The following is a 26,105-nucleotide window of genomic DNA, read 5'->3' on the forward strand; positions in this document are numbered from 1 at the left end:
CTTAGTGTGTCATAATTTACGATATTTCTCGTAAACAAAAATGGGAACTCTCACTAAATGGAGATAAAAAAAGATGGGGGTATTACTCGGTGAGGTCATCAAGGAAATTCCCTCTAAACGTCATCTCAGTACAGCTGACTAGTCAGAATGGATACTGTGCAAGCGTCCGAACCACCAACAAAGAGGCCCCGTAAGGGAAACGAATGTTCCATGGAAGTGGAAGTTTTAATATCGCATGTTGGGAAGAAATCAAAACAAATTTCTCTTCTTCTGGCTGGTCAACAGTGTTTAGGCTACATTAGTCCCAAAATACAAAGTATTATATAATATACACATAAATCAACTTTTAAAATTATTTGATTATGAATATTTTAGAGCAGTGGTAAAGCCCTCGCTTTATGCGTGGTCGGTCTGGGATCGATCCCCGTCGGTGGGTCCATTGAACTATTTCTCGTCTGCCAGTGCACCACGACTGGCCATGGCAGGTGTTATCCTGTCTATGCGTGGTGCTATAAAATATCCCTTGCTATTAATGGAAAAGTGTAGCAGGCTTTCTCATTACGACTATATGTCGAAACGATGATTAAATAAATCAATGTGCACTAGTGGTGTCGTTAAACAAAACAAACTTAAATTTGTATACTTTAATAACAAAACATCACAAATCCAAGAAGGAAAATGGATACAACCTAAGGGGCCGTTCCAATATTTGTGTCAAAATTAGACATCCTCCCTCCGCCTGTAACGTTAAACCACACACCCCACAATTTGGTTAAATTATTTAAAGCTTGGAGACCTACCCCATTCCCAAACAACACATGCTATGCATAAACTGATTTTATTTGAACTGGTTTGTTTTGCGATTTGGGAAAGCGCTGATCAGTGGTGTAGGGAGAGGGGAGCATGGGGTTATGCCACCCCCACCCCCCAATCAAACCTTTTTTTCAACTATTAAATTTTATAAAATCATACATACATAGTGTCCCCCCCCCCCCCCCCCCCCCATGTGGGTTACTTGCATATACAAGACATGCATATCTGCGCCACTGGTGTAGCCAGGATTTTATATGGGGGGGGGGGGGAGGGGGGTAATATAAAATCCTGGCTACACCAATGGCGCAAGTATGTATGTATTTCAACTCGATTTATAATCATTATTCTGTGTTTACATCTATAGTTTGTCTCATCCTCCTACACAGATGTTTTTTTTTTGTAAATAATTTCAGTTTGGTTTTACTTAACAAGAAAAGTAAACGTGTTTTCAAAATAAATTCTTTTTTGTACTATTTTCGTGTGCAGTTTAGAAAACAATCGCTTAGAAATAAATAATTTGTAGTAAAGTCCATAGTATGAAAAGGCGTTCCCTGTGGGAAGAACTATAGCTATAACTACCTACGTTAAACACTGTTGCCGTGGCAGAGTTTATGAGAAGGTAAAAAAAAAAACCCTTAAAAAACAAACAAAATATTTTAGTAATAAAAAAAGTGCGTTATGTGATGTTGTTCAGTACACGCATCCCATTTAACGCTACATAACGTTTGTATATACATCCACCCACCCCCTCAAGCGTTACGTAATATTTGAATGGCCCTAACGTTGTCACACAACATATTTTACTATCTTAATAATGCAGTATAAATATTATTTAATAAAATGATATTTTATTTATTAAAAAAAAAAAATATTTACATTTTTCATGTACCAGTAAGACATTTCAAATATAATTATTTTTTAAGTTCCATCTCTATTTTTTATTACTGTAAATGGTGAAAAAAATTTATTTGGGTTAATTTCAGTAATATTTCTTTTATTTGGCTTTCCGATACATTATTTAGGTGCATATCACATTTCACACCCGTGCCTTCTTCAACAACCCCGATCAACCCCAATATTGATTGTTAAATTTTCTGAAATAGGTAGCGTAACAATCAAAGGTCACGGTTGCAATACACTGTTTTAAAGTTTTGACGGCACAATACTTCGAGTTCACAAAACTGAGGAGCTGTATATTCATCATTATCATGAAATAAGAACCTGTCATAGGACCTACGATGTATTTACGATACTTTGGGGTTACGACAATTTCGAAAATATGCTACGGCATTTGCCGCAGTCACTTACGACGGATTTACGACATATCGTGGCTAAGATGGCTTCAAAAATATGGGCCCTGAGCTGCTGAAAACATCCTCAGAATTCCTACTTTCAGTTGTATAAAGCTGGATTTACCAACCTTGATGGTGTGGATGCCTCGGAGAAGATGCTGGATTTAGCGAAACAGAAAAACATCTACCAGAGACTGATCTGTGAATACCTGGGAGAAAATAAACTACATACATACGTAAAAGATCGTATGTGCTATAATTTTTATATAAAATACGGTACTTGAACTACGAAGTGGATTGGGCATTATGCTGCCACTTTAGTGTTTGAAAAAATGTGCTCCGATTGTGATAGAGAAATGTACTCACTACCGGAAGAGCGCGCGTTCGTCCGAGGTGCCTTTAGTAGGTCACATAACCTCAATTCTGTGACCATTCTCTGGCTAAGCTGTTTTGACGATTGATTTTACTTTATGGACCTTTTATGAAAAAATTAGCTCCCATGTCCTCCCAAACATCACGGCAATTTTCGCCATTTTGAAAAATTAACTTTTAAATCAAAGCACCTAGAATCATGTATGAAGACACTTTTTTCGGGTAAGTCGACCACAATGATTCTGATTTTGACATCAGTTTGTAATTATGACATCATTTTGACCCAGAAATCCAAGATGGCCACCATCTGGAAGAGCAAAAACGTAACTTTTGAACGGGAAGGAAATATGTGGGTTTTGGGCTTTGTCATTTATATATTATATAAGAAAAGAGAAAACCAATACTTGTAAATTATATCTATTATAATTATGAATCCATGGCTACCTAACATGTATGGTTTAGTAATGGCAATTTGTGTTTTGGGTGTGTCATTTCATAATTAAGTTTAGTGAAAAACATTTAACGTCAAAACACATATTACCTTGGTACTACTGTATCTCCATAAGGATCTATTGAAGTAAAATAACTAATTGGTGAATGTATGACAAGAGAACTAGTTATACTTCAAAATAAGCTTTTTTTGATAGCTAGATCTTTAATAGTTATAGAATGAAACGACTTAAAATATGTTGATAAAAAATCATTTTATCGTGAAAAGTGTACTTCTTTTTTGACAAATCAAACCATAACACAATTAAAACACAGTTATAAGTCACCAATTATGCTTTCGTGTTATGCTACACATAGCTATGCCATTGAAACTGATGAATCAATATGACATTGATATGATCAGTCTGAATCAGAGCGTTCTGCCTCACTGGATTCTGAATCATCAGATTTCGAATGAATCTTTCCTCCTCTGTACATAATTATATCCCTCTTTCTCATCCTCATCCTCGTTCTCGTCTTCAGCAGGTAGATGCATCAGGAGAGCAGGTCGCATGTAGTGGACAGGGCGACATCGACCACCCACCAGCTCCCAGGCATGTCCGAGTAGTGATGGATGGTGCTTCAGGCAGGGATGGCGCACTAGATACGCCAAATAGTTGGCGCTGAGGCAGTGTTGGCATAGGCTATATGCATCTGAAGGGAGATGGATGAATGATTTGTTCTTCATTTTCTTCCACTTCGTGGCACGGGCCTCAGCTACGGTGCTACCTTTGTTGTCGCTGTAGATGACATGTCGTGTGAACTCATATAGCACCTCTATTACTCCTCCTCAAGGTCAAGGCTGTTTTCACACTGTCATAGCTGCCGTCGTGCCACAGGGCTGTTCTCACCTGGTCATACACTGACTTCTTACCCTTGCCGTCGGAGCCTGAGTTGGCATCACAACCTGTCATACAGTGCAGCTGTACAATACGGTTTGCCATCTCGTCAGTCAGTAGGCCACGGCAGAAGACCGTCTCCAGATTTCTCTTGATACAGAGCATACCGGGGAGCTGCTGCCGCAACATAGGCATCGGAATCAGCGGCATCAGTGACAGCAGGACCACTGTAACCTGACTTGCGCAGAACTGCGTAAGCAGAAATGAGGACAGTGTCAGCCTCAAACTGGCCAAAGCTGTGGTTTTGCATCGGTCACTGGGTTGATAAGTTGGTGCAGTGGAAACCAAGACAGTACACATTCTCTGTACCAGGTAGATCAATATCAGTTTTTGCAGGCGCCCTTGTTGCTGACGCTACACAACAGCATTTTGAACGCTTTGGCTAAGGGGAAGGGGTCGCCCAATTTCATGCAGGTGTTTGAGACATGTGCCTTACCCTGTACCTGCAGGTCTCGCTTGTCATCTTTAGTCGAGTATGTTGTGTCATACTGGTTGTTCACACGGAACATACGATCAGCATCACCATAGCAGGCAAGGATGATGGATGAAACCTTGTGGACGTAGTCTCACCACTTGGGTTGGGTGTCATCTTGTGTCTGCCGATCGTCTGCTGATGGAGTTGCCATCCTCTAGATCATGCGCATGTCGACGAGTGCGATGTAGGATTGCAGAGAAAGCTTCTCGATAAGCCTGTGTGTGTCGTTGGCCACACACTCACCGATAACACTATGTTCCAGCAACTCAGGGAGGTCCATAAGTTGACTGACCTCAAACAGGTCGATCACCACCGTGAGAGCGCTACGCTCCATCTTAGCAGCTCTTGCCTTGAGTTCCTCCCCTGACTTCTCCGTTACTGGCGCCTTGACAGATGTCAATCGTTTGCTCAGAAGGATGGGTGCATGGATAGAGGTATTATGCATATAGCCTGCCGTACCTATTGTTATCGTACGCTACCATCCATGGCAGAATGGCACGCAGAGAGCTGACATACCCAATTGCAGATATGGACTGCATGCACATTCAGTAGTCCGCCATGTCACTGGCCACCACCTGGGTGAAAACTTTGGTGATGAGGCTCTCGAGATCTGCATCCTCTTCTAGTGCTGCATGAACAACAGCGCGGGATTCTTGGGAGAGACACGGATTTCTCACAATCTCACGTATCTCTCACAATCTCACGGTTCTTTTTCGTCTCATCAGCCAGGTCGGGTGTGAGACTCGTCTGTACCAGCTGACTCATGAATGCCTCATACATGAGCCTCAACCAACACAGCCCCTCTTGTAATGCTTCTCTTTCAGCGCAATCAATCTGTTACCTTCATAAATTGCATCGCAGCCGAAATAATGTGTTCATTCATGATCCTAAGAGCTCCCATTCAAAAGTTACGTTTTCGATATAACGAAATGATGTCATAACGTCAAACTGGTGTCATTATCGTAATCCTAGTGGTCGACTTACCCGAAAATGTGTCTTCATACATGATTCTAGATGATTTGGTTCAAAAGTAATTTTCAAGATGAGTCCATCTTCGATTTTTGGGAGGGAGATGGGGGTTAAATGTTTCATAACAGGTCCATAGAAGTCAAACCAATCACTGCGCATTTTTACACGGATTACAACTAATTTTGATGGTAGAATTATGAAAACACATGGTAAAAAACAAACGTTTCAGGTCAGCACAATTTTTCCGAATATCTGTATCTTTTTTGCCCGAATTTAAGGTTTTTCTACATCTCATTTAGAGAGGTAATGTTCTGCACCGAGGCCAATTTCACAAGAAAACGTACGTTTATATGAGCATACGTTTGCATGTGTTTGGCATCTATTCCACACAGAAAATTACGAAAGATGGAGCATTTTAAGGACAAAACAAAATAAAATATGTGTACTTTTCACAATATCTGTTGTACTATAATTATAGTTATAATAACTGGTTTAGTCGTAGATTTACGTTTACTTGCAAAACGTGGCTTACGATGTTTTGTAAAACTGGGCATTGATATTTTTAAAGGGTCCAGGGGTTTCACTGAAAAGGCAGTGGTGTGTGTGTGTGTGTGTGTGTGTGTGTGTGTGTGTGTGTGTGTTCCTCTCTGTGGGAAAGTGCATACAAAATATCCCTTTGTGCTAGTTGTAAAATGTAGCGGGATTCCACTAAAGGGTCTATATGTCAGATTTACCAAACGTTTGACATACAGTAGCCGATGATTAATTAATCAATGTGTTCTAGTGATATATATATATATATATATATATATATATATATATACCTTTCTCTCTCTCTCTCTCTCTCTCTCTCTCTCTCTCTCTCTCTCTCTCTCTCTCTCTCTCTCTCTCTCTCTCTCTCTCTCTCTCTCTCTCTCTCCGCCCCGATGGTATCGAAATAGCTGTTTAGATACCAAATAACATTTGTTGAATTCTTGTTGCACAAATAATCCATTCTCTCCTTTCTATAACAGGTATCTATGATGTAGTGACTATGTGTGGAGGAGTTGGTGAAAATCATGCTCCTTGGTGTGCTTTTGAAGAACTCGCCTCTGTAGTAAAACCAGGTGTGTATGTCATGTTTTTAACCATGTGGAATATATCGGAGGTAATTATGTGGGGTTTTTTGTGTTGTTTTGGGGGAGGGGGTTTGTTGATAGTTGCACATTGCTTTCTCTATAAGGCTGGAACTTCGCTTCCAGGTCTCTGTTCACCCAATAGTGTGTGTGTGTGTGTGTGTGTGTGTGTGTGTGTGTGTGTGTGTGTGTGTGTGTGTGTGTGTGTTTGTGCTGGGGTGTCGTTAAACATTCATTCCATGTCTGTTAATAAAATTAATAACATTAATTTGTTATTATTTTATCTTATAATTACTCCGATTGGTCAGTCGATAATAGGGATCCCCACGGACAAATCAGCACACAAATAACAGACAAGAACGTTCCAAACGGAAATTAATACACGGAGACGGACAGATGGACGGACGGACGTGTGCGTGGGTTCGGTAATGTTACGTCTTGAACACACACGATGTTGATTTAGTACATCTAATAAACGGTCCAATGGGTGGAATAGATCTTGTAGTATGATGGTGTTCAAGCCAAGCACATTTCAGTTTCTTACACACACTTGTAAGAGAATCAGGTTTTATATGCATATCTTTTATATGCACCATCCCACAGACAGGATGGTACATACAACGGCCTTTGTTACCCCTGTTATAAATAAAATGTCTTGAGTGCGTCGTTAAATAAAACATTTCATATTCATATTCTTATATAATACTTTGAGTAAAGTGTTGTAGTACTAATATTTATGGGTCATAGTTTTGGTTAATACATTGCACATAATGTTTTTAACCACATACGATAATATTGTCGCCTATGGGATTTTATTTGGTATAGTACAACCCTCGAGTTGACCTGAAACTGTTTAATCTGTGACGTGTAAGTTAACTGTCGCACGAGTGCAATAAATAAGTCTCCGTTGGAAAAGATGTTTAAATTTATTTTCTTACACACCCATTGGTGAGAACATCATTCGTTAACACATACGATTACACTGACAATGTAACCTGATAATCATGTGTATATGACGCGTAAGTTGGCTACAAATGCAAGGGCTGTAAATAAGTTTTAGTCGAAAAAGATGTTCAGATTTGCTTAAAACCTGGTTTTTGAGGATATGTAAGAAATAGAATAATACATTTCTGTCTGTTAGATACCATTTATCTTAAAACTCGTTATTTAAAAACATATCAAACTCCCTTTGGCTCGTTAGATACATTTTAAACCAACTCGTTGTAAGATAAATGGTATCTAACGGCCACTCATAGTGTATTATTTATGTGTGTGTCCTTTTCTACATCTCTATCTTCGTTTCTCCATATGTATGCCATTGTCCATCTGTCTGTCTATCTGTCTATTGAGATTTGTTATTGCTAGTTGGTATGAATACTCGCTGTAACAAAAACACTTTTCTGTATCATTTGAAATCGCAAAGGCGGGACGTAGCCCATTGATAAAGCGCACGCCTAATGCGTGGTCGGTTTGGGATCGATTCCCGTTGGTGGGCTCATTGGGCTATTTCTCATTCTAGCTAGTGCACCACGATTGGTATATCAAAGGCCGTGGCATGTGCTATCCTGTCTGTTGGATGGTGTATATAAAAGGCCCTTGTTACTAATGGGAAAATGTTGCGGGTTTCCTCTCTAAGACTACTTCAAAATTACCAAATGTTTGACAATCAATAGCCGATGATAAATAACTAAATGTTCTCTAGTGGTGTCGTAATGTGCTGGGGGTGTTGCTAAGCGACCTTTCCTTTCCTTTGTTTTCAGGTGGTGTGCTTGTTATAGTAACAATGGAGGAGCGTTTTGTTTACGTGGACCAGCAGGGTAATTCTGCAAGACACATCTTCCAGAAACTGACTGACGAGGGGAAATGGAAACTGGAGTCGGAGAAAACGTTTCCTGACTACATGTATGGTGAAGATGGAATTGCAGCAGTCTACAGAATTCTATACCAAAAAAAACAAATAATAATAAAAAATAAAACAAATGCGCCTTTAAACAGCTACTTGTAGATTCATCTAATGCTGTTCTCAGACTACTAACTGTCATGACGAAGTTGGCCAATCTCTCGACTTCTACGACTGTCCAGTTGCTGGTCTGAGCACTATTATAACTCGATTCTCGTCGTATACAAGTCCTACAAGTGATTAGTTGTTAATCTGAGCGCACCAGTCTTAGGTCGGAATTGGGGGTAATTACAACACAACTGTTGAGTTAGGTAACTCAGTCATGGCTGTTGTTAGTCTGAGCCTAGCATTACACTCATAGTTTGCTTCACTTGGAAAAACCGTGTTATGAGGTCTACGTGTATTCAGAAAATAAAGAGTATAACATTCAACTCTTGTTGAAATTCAGTTCTCTCTGTCGTTCTGTAATCGAAAGATAGGAACACATGACTTCGTACACGGGGTATTGGTAGGGGCGGCTGCAAGAAGGTTCCATGAAAGGTCAATTAATTAACATGCATTATATTAAAAAAGCCATTTTCCTCCAGTCCCATCCCAGCCAGTGCCTCCCAGATGCTGTAATGGTATGCTGTGATTTACATATCTTTTAACACTAAAGTTTACCTCTCCAAACCGGAAACCTCGCTAAACTGAACACTGGACGAATAATTCAGTCCAAACTCTTTATTAGTGCAAATTGTGGGACGACCAGACCGTTGTCAATCATTAGGGATCCACTCATTGTTTCGTTTATCGTCACTTCGCCGTGTTCGGCTAGATTACCTGACTAAGCTGGTTCAATATACATATTTTTCGATTATCTCCTCTAACCTATATTTAGAGTATGTACTTCTTAACTGCAAACTACACAGACGAACTTTCAACATGTCATAGTTATACACCTCACTTTCGCTCGAGTTAATTGTTGTACCACTATATTGTGGAAACTTTGCTTAGTAAATAGAAAGCACTAAATAATGAAATGAAAATAGTGTGGAGTCATTGTGAACCAGACGTCATATTATTAAAATAATAAAATACAATGGAATAACCGATGGTGTCCAAACAGAGAGTTACTGTTATAAAGGTTGTGTATGTCAAGGATGCAGTAGCACAATGACATAAATATATATATATATATATATATATATAGAGAGAGAGAGAGAGAGAGAGAGAGAGAGAGAGAGAGAGAGAGAGAGAGAGAGAGAGAGAGAGAGAGAGAGAGAGGGGGGGGGGATAATAAACGAGTTTCCAGTTATTGTCAAATTTATGTCCCTGGTGAAATAATTTTCAATTGTTACGAGCTTTAGCGAGTGATAAATGAAAATTATTTCACAAGAGACATAAATTTGATAATAACTGGTACCGAGTTTGTTATTCTATTTATTACCTGAGCAATTTTTTCTCTAAAAGCCTTTATTTTTCGACACACATGAACGTACATGTATAGAAACGATATCAACCACTTTACGCACAGTTCTGAGTATTGCTATAACTTTGTTATTTAATCACGTTCATAGATAATTTTTAAAAACAAAAGTCGTTATTCTGGTACAAAATCTATATTGAATTGCATTAAAATGACATTTTGTTATAAATAAAATTTAACTCCAAACACAGACAGCCGTAAGCGCAAACAAGATCATTGGTTTATAAGCGTCAAATTGTCCAATAGTTTTGTTCGTTAGATAAATGCATAATAATTTCTCAGTGAGAAATTATGATTTGTATTTTCCCCGTTATGAGTGCCTGCTGGGGTAATATATATATATATATTCAGAGCAAGCTGTTTTAGCGCACGTCTGTCATAAGCACAGGTGCCAGCCTCGACCGGCTCCTCCATCCAGGAAAGAAAAGGGTTGGGGTGAGTGGAAGAAGGGGCCGCCTACACTGGAAGGTGCAAGAGAGCACCAGCAGCCCGACCAGGGTCGGTAACAGGCGGGGTTTTTTTATATATTCAACAATGTTTTTATATACAATGTATACACGTTTGTGTAGGATTTGGGGAATGCCAGAATGTATGGTGCAGTAAAATCTATGGGATATTTTCAGTGATGCTTTTATAGGTACCAATACAAGTTAAAGTTTGTTTTGTTTAACGACACCACTAAAGCACACAGCTATTGGATGTCAAACATTTGGTCATTCTGAAATATAGTCTTAGAGAGGAAACCGGCTACATTTTTCCATTAGTAGTATGGGATCTTTTATGTGCACCATCCCACAGATAGGATAGCACATAACACGGCCTTTGATATACCAGTCGTGGTGCAGTGGCTGGAACGACATATAGCCCAATGGACTCACCGACGGGGTTCGATCCCAGATCGACCACGCATCAAGCGAGCGCTCTACCGTTGGGCTACATCCTGCCCCCAAGGTACCAATACATGTGTGCTTGAGTCTGTGTAATAATATCCGATTTACCATAATAAATATATCTGATTTAATTTACCACAATAAATATATCTGAAATGTGGCCAACTGTAGTGTTCCAAGTTTGTATGTCTTCTGAGTTGTGTTCTATTCCGTGTTTTCTAATCCACAAATGGACAACATAGTTGTTTGTCTTCAAGTCGTAGATTTGCCCTACTTCATAAAGCTGGCGTAGATCATTATCTTCCCAGTTTGGTCGGTAGAAAGATCTTTCCTCCGTATGAATCAGGTTTTTGTGTTTCCTAGCCAACACGGCTGGCAGATGGACTGAATGTTCGGCCCATTGTTTATCTTGAAACGACTTGTATTCTAAGTGCCTTATCTTCAAAAAGTCAGCCCAAGCTACTGCGATGATCGCGCCATTACACAAACCATTTTCGTGCTCGTATCCCATCACCACTTCATAGTTCAGTAATGGATCCAGTGGTTTCACGACCATGGCGTCCAGATCAAGGTAAATTCCTCCATATTCCAAGACGGCCTCAAGACGCACAATATCTTTGTGGTGTTCGGACACTTTGACTGCTCGACCGTAGATTTGTGTTGATGGTTCCCCGTGAATGAGGTAGAGTTCTGGAACTTTTGTCGAATTTCCTCGAAGTAGTTTCCTTACGGAACCATATCAATCCACAAGAATATCCTGGCAGGCTTTATAAATATGTGTGCAGCTAAAACTGCTAACATGTGGTGAAACGAAATTGGTTTTTTTGTTTGCCTCCATACCAGGTGAAGTGAACCAGACTTGGGATAACTCGATCCTTGTGTTCTATATCATGGTTGAAATTAATTTTTGAATGTAACAGTTTGTTAAAGGTATCGTTCCTATTGTAGGTGTAGTAGTCCATTTTGATACCTTCCTTGCATATGTTTATTTCCAGGCATAAATTATTGTTATATTTATTGCGTGTAGAAATTTGTTGTGATGTAGTGGTGGCAGAATTGCGTGTAGAAATTTGTTTCACAGGCTGCGGTGTAGTGGTGGTAATGCAGAATTACCATAGTATATGTATCTGAAAATAGCTCCAACAGTTGTGTTCCATGTTTTGATATCGGTAAGGTTGTGTTCTATTTTGTGTTGTTCAATCCACAAATGCATGGCGTAATTATTCGTTCTCCAGTCATAGAGATTTCCCACTTCATAGAGCTGGTTCACTTCTGTTGGGTTAGACCTGTGTAACGATTTCTCTTCCGTGTGTATTAACTGTGGATAGTTTTTTTCCAGAACAGCGGGGACGTCCAATGGCATCCAGATCGAAGTACGTTCCCCCATACTCTAAAACCGATTCCAGTTTTATGATATCAGATGAGTTCTGGGGTACTAACTGGCCAGCCGTAGATCTGTTTTGGTGATTTACGGTAGACTGGAATGAATTGTGGAACCTTATCCTGTAATTCAATTAAATGATCACCTTCTGGAATTAGATCAAACCACAGAAATATACGTTTTGGCTTTACAAACTTTTGAACAGACAAAACATTTAGTAAATGATGAAATCTGAAATTATTTTTCTGGGGACCACCATACCATGTGAAGTGCACTAAAGGGGGAATAACTCTATTATTGTGAATGATTTTCCGATTTGTATCAACCGGAGAGCTCAGCATTTGTTAGAATGTTTTGTCATTACGTCTTTCACATAATACTCTTCGCCAACTGGTGACTTGCAGATATTTTCTTCTATACAATTAATTCTTCCTGCAAGCAATAAGTGAAAAATAAACTTCAGATAATATCTTACACATCGCAATATTATTTTCTTTCTAATTATATAGTTTTAACCACACACACACATACATACACACACACACACACACACACACACACACACACACACACACACCTTCGTCCGGTTAAACACAGTTCGTGGAACAGTTAAAGTTTGTTTTGTTTAACGACGCCACTAGCGCACAGTTATTTATTTATCATTGGATGTCAAACATTTGGTAATTTGGACACATAGTCTTAGACAGGAAACCCTCTACATTGTTTCCATTAGTAGCAAGGGATATTTTATATGCCCTATCCCACAGACAGGATAGCACGTACCACGACTTTTGATGCACTCTGGAACAAGAAATACCGCCTGTGCTCGTGAATTTTATTTACTGTTTGATATGTTTAAATACTTGTGTAGATGTAGAAAATTTACTGAAATTAACAAATACCAACACAGTTTTTTAGTATAGTATATTGTTGAGTATTATTTTATGGGAAAAGGAAACATAACAAAACAATAGATTGGTTTTACTCAAAATTCTTCAGATTCTGCAATCACATGATGCCAAGTTACATGAGGATGATGCAGTTGGTGGTGTCCAAGCTGATGAGGTTCATGATGAGGTCCATGAGTTAGATGCAATGGGCGAGGTCCATGATGACAATAAACAAGCTACATGTACATCTAAAGATACAGGGACGCAGTATGAGGTTCAGTCTGGATCTACAAGGACGGTCAAGTTGCAGACTTCACTATCATTGATAAAACGTCCTCATCGAAGCAAATGTAAGTTTTACAGCTTAATTTATCTAATAATTCTTTCAGATTTAAGATGCACTTATATTCCAACAGCTAGGTAACACTATCATGACATGAATGAATGAATGTTTAACGACATCCCAGCACGAAAAATACATCTGTTATTGGGTGTCAAACTATGGTAATGCAAACAAATAAGGTGATGATCAACATCAATATAAAAATTTAAGATTTAAATAAAAACAGTGTAAAGAACTGTACAAAAATACAAATATCACAGATAGATACTGACTTTTACAAAAAATTTCAATTTGTGCTGTATTGGTCATTCTCAAAGAGAATGTTACACCCCTGCACCACGGTGAGGTTACAGCACGCGCAGGGGCTATCATGACATTGTCACAGCCCTGTTAAAAATAGCTATTCATAATGAATATAATATATTTTCAGTGGTGCTGTGGATCCTGTTCAGGAAGTAAAATATATAGTTTTCAAACGTTGTTTGTGGGAGTTATTCTCCAACTGCCCTATCTGCTCCAGGCACTGCGTAGTTGATGAAAATTACAGAAAAGGAAGTAAAGTTTCTGTTCTACAGAAATGCATGTATCGGACTTGTGGATTTGAAAGAATTTGGAGATCACAGCCTTCTTATGGAGACATTCCGTGTGGAAACATTCGACTTCTACGACTGTCCAGTTTCTGGTCTGAACACTCGATTCTCGTCGTATACAACTCCTACAAGTGATTAATTGTTAATCTGAGCGCACCAGCCTTAGGTCGGAAGTGGGGGAATTACGACACAACTGTTGAGTTAGGTAACTCAGTCGTGACTGTTGTTAGTCTGATCCTAGCATTACACTCAACGTGTTATGAGGTCTACGTGTATTCAGAAAATAAAGAGTATAACATTCAACTCTTGTTGAAATTCAGTTCTCTCTGTCGTTCTGTAATCGAAAGATAGGAACACATGACTTCGTAAACGGGGTATTGGTAGGGGCGGCTGCAAGAATGTTCTATGAAAATGAATTAACATGCATTATATTAAAAAGGCCATTTTCCTCCAGTCCCATCCCATCTATGTAAATTAATTAACATGCATTATATTAAAAAGGCCATTTTCCTCCAGTCCCATCCCAACCAGTGCCTCCCAGATACTGTCGTGGTATGTCGTTATTTACGCATCTTTTAACACAAAAGGTTACCTCTCTAAACCGGAAACCTCGCTAAACTGAATACCGGACGAATAATTTAGTCCCAAACTCTTTATTAGTGCAAATTGTGGCCAGATTACCTGACTGCGCACATAGCTGGTTCAATATACATATTTTTCGATTATCTCCTCTAAACCATATTTAGAGTATGTACTTTTTAACTGCAAACTACACAGGCGAAATTTCAACATGTCATAGTTATACACCTCATTTTCGCTCGAGGTAATTGTTGTACCACTATATTGTGGAAACTTTTGTCAATAAATAAAAAGCACTAAATAATGAAATGAAAATAATGTGGAGTCATTGTGAACCAGACGTCATATTATCAAAAACATAAAATACAATGGAATAACATGTGATGTCTAAACAGACAGGTCATGTATGTCAAGGATGCAGTAACACAATGACATAAATAAATAAATATATATATATATATATATATATATATATATATATATATATATATATATATATATATGTGTGTGTGTGTGTGTGTGTGTGTGTGTGTGTATATATGATAGGGTTGTTGTTAAAACCCGCATTCTTAAGTTTAAATGCTTTACTGTAACTCAGTTTTATGGTATGGTGTAGGGATTAACGTGCACATTCAGAGCAAACTGTTTTAGCGCACGCCTGTCATGGGCACAGCTGCCGGCCGGGGACAGAAAAGTGTTGGGGTGAGTGGAAGAAGAGACCGCCTACACTGGAAGGTGCAAGAGAGCACCAGCAGCCCGACCAGGGTCGGTAACAGGCGGGGTGTTTTATATGTTCAACAATTTTTTTACATACAATGTATACACGTTTGTGTAAGATTTGGGGAGTGCCAGAATGTATGGGGCAGTTTCCATAATGTTTCTTTGGGATTTGAGACAGATTGGTAAACTCTAACGGATATTTTCGATAATGCTTTTATAGGTACCAATACAAGTTAAATTTTGTTTTGTTTAACGACACCACTAAAGCACATTGATTTATTTATCATCGGCTATTGGATGTCAAAACATTTGGTCATTTTGTCATGTAGTCTAAGAGAGGAAACCCGCTAAATTTTTCCATTAGTAGCAAGGGATCTTTTATATGCACCATCCCACAGACAGGATAGCACATTCCACAGCCTTTGATATACCAGTCGTTGTGCACTTGCTGGAACGACAAATAACCATCGACGGGGTTCAATCCCAGACCGACCGCGCATCAAGCGATCGCTTTACCGTTGGGCTACATCCTGCCCCCAAGGTACCAATACATGTGTTCTTGAGTCTATGTAATAATATCCGATTTACCATAATAAATATATCTGAAAATTTGGCCAACGGTAGTGTTCCAAGTTTTTATGTCTTCTGGGTTGTGTTCTATTCCGTGTTTTCTAATCCACAAATGGACAATATAGTTGTTTGTCTTCCAGTCGTAGATTTGCCCTACTTCATAAAGCTGGCGTAGATCATTATCTTCCCAGTTTGGTCGGTGAAAAGATCTTTCCTCCGTATGAATCAGGTTTTTGTGTTTCCTAGCCAACACGGCTGGCAGATGGACTGAATGTTCTGCCCATTGTTTATCTTGAAACGATTTGTATTCTAAGTGCCATATCTTCAAAAAGTCAGCCCAAGCTACTGCGATGATCACGCCATTACACAAACCATTTTCGTGCTCGTATCCCATCACCACTTCATAGTTCAATAATGAATCCAGTGGTTTCACGACCATGGTGTCCAGATCAAGGTAAATTCCTCCATATTCCAAAACGGCCTCAAGACGCACAATATCCGTGTGGTGTTCAGATACTTTGACTGGTCGACCGTAGATTTGTGTTGGAGTTTCCCTGTGAATGAGGTAGAGTTCTGGAACTTTCTGTCGAGTTTCCTCGAAGTAGTTTCCTTCCGGAACCATATCAATCCACAAGAATATCCTGGCAGGCTTTATAAATGTGTGTGCAGCTAAAACTGCTAACATGTGGTGAAACCGAAATTGGTTTTTCTGTTTGCCTCCATACCAGGTGAAGTGAACCAGACTTGGGATAACTCGTTCCTTGTGTTCTATATCATGGTTGAAATTAATTTTTGAATGTAACAGTTTGTTAAAGGTATCGTTCCTATTGTAGGTGTAGTAGTCCATTTTGATACCTTCCTTGCATATGTTTATTTCCAGGCATAAATTATTGTTATATTTATTGCGTGTAGAAATTTGTTGCGGTGTAGTGGTGGCAGAATTGCGTGTAGAAATTTGTTTCACAGGCTGCGGTGTAGTGGTGGTAATTGCAGAATTACCATAGTATATGTATCTGAAAATAGCTCCAACAGTTGTGTTCCATGTTTTGATATCGGTAGGGTTATGTTCTATTTTGTGTTGTTCAATCCACAAACGCATGGCGTAATTATTCGTTCTCCAGTCATAGAGATTTCCCACTTCATAGAGCTGGTTCACTTCTGTTGGGTTAGGCCTGTGTAACGATTTCTCTTCCGTATGTATTAACTGTGGATAATTTTTGGCCAGCACAGCGGGGACTTCACATGAATGAAACTGCAAATCTTTGTCATCAAATGTTTTGTACTGCTTGTGCCACATTTTAAGGAATTCTGGCCATTTTACCGCAATAATTATACCATTACAAAGTCTACCTGCTGATTCATATCCCATAACTACTTCATATTTAAGTAAAGGGTCTAGTGGTTTTACAACAATGACATCCAGATCGAAGTACATTCCCCCATACTCTAAAACCGCTTCCAGTCTTATGATATCCGATATGAGTTCTGGGGTACTAACTGGCCAGCCGTAGATCTGTTTTGGTGATTTACGGTAGACTGGAATGAATTGTGGAACCTTATCCTGTAATTCAATTAAATGATCACCTTCTGGAATTAGATCAAACCACAGAAATATACGTTTTGGTTTCACGAACTTTTGAACAGCCAAAACGCTTAGTAAATGATGAAATCTGAAATGATTTTTCTGGGTTCCACCATACCATGTGAAGTGCACTAAAGGGGGAATAACTCTATTATTGTGAATGATTTTCCTATTTGTATCAACCGAAGAGCTCAGCATTTGTTTGAATGTTTTCTCATTACGTCTGTATACGTAATACTCTTCGCCAATTGGTGACTTGCAGATATTCTCTTCTATACAATTAATTCTTCCTGCAAGCAATAAGTAAAACATAAACTTCAGATAATATCTTACATATCGCAATATTATTCTCTTTCTAATTATATAGTTTTATCCACACACACACACACACACACACACACACACATACACACACACACCTTCGTCCTGCTAAACAGAGTTCGTGGAACAGTTAACGTTTGTTTTGTTTAACGACACCACTAGCGCACATTGATTTATTAATCATTGGATGTCAAACATTTGGTAATTTCGACATATAGTCTTAGACTATTTTATATGCACTGTCCCACAGATAGGATAGCACGTACCACGACCTTTGATATACCAGTCATTGTGCACTTGCTGAAACGAGAAATAACCCAATGTGCCCACCGACGGGGATCGATCTGAAACCGACCGCGCATCATGCGAGCGCTCTACCACTGGGCTACGTCCCACCCTCGTGGAACAGAGACAAGTATTAAAGTATTTTGAGCATCAGTAAGTAATCTTACCAGTAAACTCTGACGCTCTTGAAGTGTTGTCGAGGGAAATGTGTGTATATTTTATTATTGATCCATCCATGACCACAAACCAGACTGCTAACATCAGAAATGAGGTGAACAAAATAGTTCCAAATAACAGTTTGTAAACTGGAAGTGTCAAATGTTTGCATCGAGCTGAAAAGGAAGACATTATGTATTAATTGTATTTTTAAAAATCATAATATTAATCTATCAGTTTCAACTGAATTTCAGTTTCAGTGTGTTTTCTTATGTCTCACGACATAAAAGAACCAAACCGTTTACACCACAAATTTCTGCTTGCAGATATATAATATATATATATATATATATATATATATATATATATATATATATATATATATATATATATACTTAATCAAGAAATAAACTTCCGGTAAGCTTATAAGCAAAAAAGTTGATAGCAAACCAAAATATGTTTATATTAATATTGAAAGAGTGTTCTATGGTGCATTTGTTTAAAAAAGAAATATGGCCCACATTTTAAGATAGAATGAAGAATTTATTGATATAATGAGACAGGGCCCATAAACAAAAATCACACATTAATATCGGGTATGACTGCCTTGCATCGCCTTCGTATTGAAATGGTAAATGTGTTGATTTCTGCCTGTAGGCTATTGTTCTATTCCTCAATTTATGCTAGTAGTTCATTGACGTTCGACGGCGGGTTGGGTCGACGCCTTACACATCTGGCTAGACTGTCCCAGACGCTGCAAGTTGTTGGTACGTCATGTCTCTAAACATCAAGCATGCCAATAACGCATTCATGTAAATGTATTGGTATTCTATGCATATCAAAAAATATTTTTAATAAATGTCAAGAAATTACAAACGTTTACAACGTTTTACTCTTATTGACTACAAAGTCGATGAACTGATTAAAAAAATTACTTATTTGATTAGTATCAATGCATCTGATCGTACTTGAATTTTTAAAATGTAATTTAAACAATTGTATCCATAGATATCCAATGGATATGAAGTGCAAAGACGGTAAACGTACGAAGCCAAATAATGGTGACACAATGTCCTGTTATTAATGTTCAACTTCGAGTTCTTTTGTTTTGGTTAGAGGGATTTTAGACAATGATTTTGTCAGGTATGTTTTCACGGGAATAATATTAAATTTTTAATTTAATAATTAAATAAAGGCTAACTTTGATTGATATTTATTTTAAAACGTCCATGATCAAGTACATTTTCCGCAAAATTTCCATCTAGCCACGTGTTTCGATAGGATAAGGGACAGATATTGGCAAAAATTAAGAAAGATTTATTTAAAAAACAAATTCAAATACAATGTTTATGTCAACTCGTGATGGGTTAAAACCATATTTTCACTCACTTCTTCGCAATTCGTAAGAATATTGCTTTCACACATCATTCGTTTACAATAAAACATATTCAAAAACAAAACATGAAATAATCTCTATATATGTGAAGATCAGTAATGTACAAACAGTAGCACGGGCCATTCAAGCATCGGAAAACATTATAACACACATCCAGCTTATACGCCAGTATTTACGGTAATTATTGCTGTCGCTAGTGGGCAGTTTCAAAGTTGCAAAAAATTACAACAAAAATTATTATAATAATTACCGGCCTCGGTGGTGTCGTGGTTAAGCCATCGGAACTAAGGCTTGTAGGTATAGGGTTCGCAGCCCGGTACCGGCTCAATGGGTAGGTGTAAGACCACTACACCCTCTTCTCTCTCACTAACCACTAACAACTAACCCTCTGTTCTTGCCCAGATAGCTGAGGTGTGTGTGCCCAAGACAGCGTGCTTGAACCTTAATTGGATATAAGCACGAAAATAAGTTGAAACGAAATGAAATGAATGAATATAACCTACAGTTGAAACTTTGAGAATGCACCTTTAATTTGATCATGATTGACTGTTTTTGAGGCATTTTTAATCGATATTTGCCATACAATGTACGCTGCATTCATATTCACCTATTGGCAGTCGTTTGGCTGTCGTAAAAAAAGAACACGCACACACTCTGACGAAAACGCGTCAAAACTCAGAGATAATGATGTAAGATTTTGTTTAATTTAGTAGGTAACAAACTAACAACAGTGAAATCTTTTGTACTTTTAAGAATTAATAAAATATTCTGAAATACAGTTGCTAATAAGGCTATTTTTGTGGACCTCACTAACAATTTGTTATAAGTTACATCTCCCAAACATAAAATAGTTAGATTTTATATAAATACTTGGTACAGATACATTTCGTATCTACCAACGAGTTACATGTTTTCAAGCTTGATATTTACGTCTTTTATTTGATAAACTTGTAAATTTTGCCAGCTGTTGCAACTTGCATACATTTGGGTCCTATCCACTCTGCCAATCGGTCTAAAAATCAATCATTGATTATTAAACACTGTTATATTAGTAATTTTTTCCGGGGGGTGGGGTAAAACAAATATGGAAACATTTATGTTTAAAGTTAATAGTTAACGTTTGTTTTGTTTAACGTCACCACTAGAGGACATTGATTTATCGATCATTCGATGTCAAAATGTTGACATATATTCTTAGAGAAAACCCGTTACATTTTTCCATTAGTAGCGAGGGATGTTTTATGTGTTGTCCATTCCACAGACAGAATAGCACACGACCTTTGATATACCAGTCGGGATGCACTGACTAGAACAAGAAATAGCCCAATGTGCCTACCGACGGGGTCGATCCTAGACCGACCACTCATCGGGCGAGGGCTTTATCAGTGGGCTACGTCCCGCCCCGTATGTTTAAAGAGTCGGGATTTCGTGTATTTTCGACAGCCGATCAAAAGGATGAGGCCACCTTTCTTTTTCTTTCTTTCTGTTTTTAATTATTATTTTTTAATATACTCTCTCACTGTTCCCGTATTTTTAAACCCTTCGACCCAGTGTTCGAAAACATTGTCATGGAAATGATATAGGCCAAACTCAGACGACTACTGAATATCCGAATATTTCAAAAGCACTCGATGTTTAATGACAATATATGACCAATAACAGACTAGAAGAATACTTACAATTTTTGAACAACAACGTATTAATAAATATTTTTCACAAAAAGAAAAAGAAAACCCGCATTTCAGACAATACGCGCGTGCGCGTGCGCGTGCGTACACACATACATTTTGTTTATCCCTGACACACTAATCATAAGCGGTGGTGTCAAATTAAAGACACCAACTTTTGATAGCCTGTACCTTTCATAACTGTGATATAACTACAAACTGTCCATATATTATATGCTAACAAACACACACATACACACACACACACACACACACACACACACACACAGACAGACAGACAGACACACACAGACAGACAGACAGACACACACACACACACACACACCTATTTTTACCCCTATGTACAGAGAATATCTATTTTTCATTTCTTATTGAATGTGTTTTGTAATATGTCATTTGTAGGATTATTGGGATAACTGAGAACGTTTACATGGTAAAAAAAACACATTGGAAAATGCTTTATGACAAAATCCATGATGGTGACATAAAATTAAATATGACGGATACATAATAGCTTGTAATATATCGGGGAAGGGTATGTTCAGAGTCCCTAAAGTATATTTCTGAGGTCTAAAGTGTACTTTGACATTTTCCTACACCGTTATTCAAGATGTCTCCCCAATCCCACAAGACAGGACAGGCACGGTGGTTGTAAATTTTAAGGCAGAGATTAATTTTACTTGTAGAATGCAGGAAATTGTATTTTAAGAAATCTTGTTTTCAAAATTTTACGGGGGAGCATAACTCCAAGCCCCCTAGAAACTTTGCTTTGTGCTCTCGGTCTCAGTCATAACACCCCCACCCCCACCTACATCCCCACCCCCATGCCTACTTACTTCCGCCGTGCCTGCAGGATTTTCCAGTGTAGTTTCGTACCATGAAAACGTGCTCAGCGATCCTGGCGTGTAAATGACATATTACAACATATTTTCAAAGCAAAGCAGTCATCGTAGAATGAACAATCGATATTAACCGGTCATGGGTGCAGAAATGGAAAATATTTCACTAGCCCACCGGACCAGAACCAAGTATAATTTAGTAGCTCGCCAGAATTTCTACTAGAACGATAGAACGATAGATAGATAGATAGATTAACACTATTATAATATACAGTGTCTTCACTTTAAGTGATATATATATATATATGTATATGATATATATGTATATGTATGTGTGTATATATATATAGATATAGATATAGATAGAGATAGATAGATAGGTTAAGTTAACAAAACATTATTAAGAACACTTGGTAAGTGATCAACATCACGTGGCAAACGAAATCAAAAAGACAGATAGACCGTCGGACTGGTAGTTGCATTTTATTTCCATCACTACATATGTTGTATTCAAATTTTAAGATGGTACCCGCCAAAATCTGTGATTAACACGTACCTCTACTAATCAGTATAACGAAATGTTTTATTTAACGACGCACTCAACACATTTTATTTACGGTTATGTGGCGTCAGACATATGGTTAAGGACCACACAGAGTTTGAGAGGAAACCCGCTGTCGCCACTACATGGGCTACTCTTTCCGATTAGCAGCAAGGGATCTTTTATTTGCGCTTCCCACAGTCAGGATAGCACAAACCATGGCCTTTGTTGAACCAGTTATGGATCACTGGTCGGTGCAAGTGGTTTACACCTACCCATTGAGCCTTGCGGAGCACTCACTCATGGTTTGGAGTCGGTATCTGGATTAAAAATCCCATGCCTCGACTGGGATCTGAACCCAGTACCTACCAGCCTGTAGACCGATGGCCTAACCACGACGCCACCGAGGCCGGTACTAATCAGTATAATGACAGGAAAACGTTAGTATTCGACCAAGTGCGTACTGGGTGTATGTATGTATATATGTATAGATGTACGACTTTTTATATATATATATATATATATATATATATATATATATATATATATATCGCTCGATGCGCGGTCGGTGTGGGATCGATCCCCGTCGGTGTGCTCATTGGGGTATTTCTCGTTCCAGCCAGTGCACCACGACTGGTATATCAAAGGCCATGGTATGTACTACCCTGTCTGTGGGATGATGCATATAAAAGATCCCTTGCTGCTAATCGAAAAGAGTAGCCCATGAAGTGGCGACAGCGGGTTTCCTCTCTCAATATCTGTGTGGGCCTTAACCAAATGTCTGACACCATATAACCGTAAATAAAATGTGTTGAGTGCGTCGTTAAATAAAACATTTCTTTCTTTCTTTGACTATTTGTATATTGTATGTATGTCGGGTTTGGCTAGTACATACAAAGATATAAACGCAAGAGCAAAGGGGATAAAAAAAAAAAATTGACTCATAAATTGTCTGTCGTGCCGTTGCCAGTATGTATGTGTGTGTGTGTGTGTGCGTGCGTGCGTGCGTGCGTGTGTGTGTGCATGTGTGTGTGTGTATGCATGCATGCATAAAATCGAACTGATTCACACATAAAGAGCTTACACACACGTACACGTGTATGAATGTGTGTACTATGTATGCATACAAACACGTGCGTCAGTGCATTGATGTAAGCATGAATAATCATAAAGAATAAATTACTATACTTACACATTGTTCTTTTAGGTAGTAGGCACTGTTCCTTTTTACTAAATATTTCAAATATCTCACAAACTTTCACGAGTTATGCAATTTCTATTCATTTGTATTTTTTCAGTTTGATACACCAAATGACAAAGAACCATATAGTCCGTCCCACCGGGAACGCCTTTTTTCGTACTATGGAATTTACTACAAGTTATTTATTTCCCGAGTCAATTGAAATGTAAATTGCACACAAAAATAGTTCGGGTTTTTTTTCCCCAAAACACTTTTACTTTTCTTCTTAAGTCAAATCAAATTCGATTTTTTTTACCAAAAAAAACAAAAAACATTTTTTATAGAATGATTGGACGGACTATAGTTAAAAGTTGCTGAGGTCTCGTTGAACAAACACCTTATTCCTTTCATTTAAGTTTGTTATCCGTCTGAATTTTCATTCCAACCTGTCAGCGTATAGTCAGGATTTCGTTTGCTTAGCTTTCAAGAATTTGTTGTCGTTTCGTGCATAGTTCTGCGCCATTCAGACGCTGCATGTCTGTGTACGTTCCATCGCCTCCTGCTGCACCGATAACGAAATCGGTCAATTTGTTATAATTGCCCTGAACAAGTGGTACGCACGTAATGATTGGATGGCATTTCGCATGTTAACTTGATTGTCATCTGTTTCGATATTATGACCCAGATGTCAGCTTAACATCCCAGGGGCGGCACAGTGTAAAAACAAATAGTGGTACGGTTCGAGTTTGCCAGACCCTTTTTTCAAATTCACCTGTGAAGGATATTGTCACAGATACAACAAATATAACCCACAAAAAAAACACCCCAAAAACGTGATACGGCCATGCCGTACCTCTTTGAAAAGTGATACGGTCATGGCCGTACCGTCCGTACTGTCTGCTCCGCCCCAGTGTCCTACTGAGACAATAATATAGTTAATTATCTGTATAAAACTTGAGTTATTCACAGACATATTGATTTTAATGCATAAACATTTTTATGATGCAAAAACTATTAAAAATTCTATGTATGATAGAGCATAGAACAATTTTTTTTTTTAATATATATTTGTTATTACTTTTTTTTATGTAAACTGAAAAAAAGGGATCTAAAGTCCGAACCACATTGTTAACAACTACAATATATTACTCTCCTACCTTTATTTACCGTTAGATTTCCCCCACATTTTGTCCAGATAGAAATGTGTTGAGTGCGTCGTTGGGATCTGTGATTTAAAACATTTACTAGCCACGATTAAAAATTCACTAGCCCTACTTTACTTTAAGTTAATACAATTTTACTAAATAAGAGTAATAATCAGATATCAGAGCTTAAAAACACTAACATTTGGGGGTTGAGGTGAGGGCAGGATATTCATATTTACAAAATAAACTTAACTGCAACATCTGATCAAAACAATTTCCACAGTCCATTGGGCATGGCAATAGTAGTTATTTACTAGCCCAACATTGAATATCACTAACCATGGGAGTGGGACAACTATAATCTAGAAGACCTGTATATATATATATATATATATATATATATATATATATATACACACACACACTTTTTGGCACCTTCCTACGCCCGTGCTAACGGTCATTATCGTGACAAAACCCGTGAACCGGTCTACCCCCATAAACCGGTCTATTTACATTTGACTTGTTTTTAAGGAATCTGCATACGACTGAACCCTGACATCAAAACCTTCCCAAAACAAAGTGCACAAAATGAGGAACAGACAAGTAGACATCAAAATATTTTTATACACTGGGAATCGTTATACGACCATCATTTTGCACTGTGCGCACTATATTAAATGGCGTGTAATGTTAAACAAACCTAAATAAACAGGTTACACCGCTGTCGTTGTCAAAGTCTGTAGCCCAGTGGTAAAGCGCTCGCTTGATGCGCGATCGGTTTGGGATCGATCCCCGTCGGTGGGCCCCATTAGGCTATTTGTCGTTCCGGCCAGTGCACCACGACTGATATATCAAAGGCCGTCGTATGTGCTAACCTGTCTGTGGGATGGTGCATATAAAAGGTTCTTTGCTGCATAAGAAAAAATGTAGCGAGTTTCCTTTGATGACTACGTGTCAGAATTACCAAATGTTTGACATCCTATAGCCGATGATTAATTAATCAATGTGCTCCAATGGTGTCGTTAAACAAAACTCTTTTTTTTTCTTTTTCTTTTTTTTTTTGGGGGGGGGGGAGAGTCAACGTCTCGTCTACCTCACTAATTCATTACATAAGAGTTTTGGTGACGTCACGTGACACACGCCATTCTTCAAAAACAATAGCCCGGTTTACGTAACCGAAGTTTACGCAACATTAGACTACGACATGCATTTAATGT

General features: G+C 38.3%; 2 protein-coding genes across 2 annotated transcripts; both read right to left on the reverse strand.

Moving 5' to 3' along the window:
• Positions 1–10,687: 10,687 nt before the first annotated feature.
• On the reverse strand, positions 10,688–12,069 carry LOC121381677. The gene is made up of 2 exons (XM_041511021.1): positions 11,888–12,069; positions 10,688–11,407 (listed from the first exon to the last, which is right to left on the reverse strand). The coding sequence occupies exons 1-2, from the start codon at positions 12,067–12,069 to the stop codon at positions 10,810–10,812; spliced, it is 780 nt and encodes a 259-aa protein (XP_041366955.1). The 3' UTR covers positions 10,688–10,809.
• LOC121380399 lies at positions 11,371–23,921 on the reverse strand. The gene is made up of 4 exons (XM_041509194.1): positions 23,756–23,921; positions 18,111–18,275; positions 15,774–17,627; positions 11,371–12,495 (listed from the first exon to the last, which is right to left on the reverse strand). Exons 1-4 carry the CDS (start codon positions 23,757–23,759, stop codon positions 12,398–12,400), a joined length of 2,121 nt encoding a protein of 706 aa, XP_041365128.1. The 5' UTR covers positions 23,760–23,921; the 3' UTR covers positions 11,371–12,397.
• Positions 23,922–26,105: the final 2,184 nt, after the last annotated feature.

This window comes from Gigantopelta aegis, chromosome 9 (genome assembly GCF_016097555.1).
Source record: "Gigantopelta aegis isolate Gae_Host chromosome 9, Gae_host_genome, whole genome shotgun sequence".
Classification (NCBI taxonomy): Eukaryota; Metazoa; Mollusca; class Gastropoda; order Neomphalida; family Peltospiridae; genus Gigantopelta; species Gigantopelta aegis.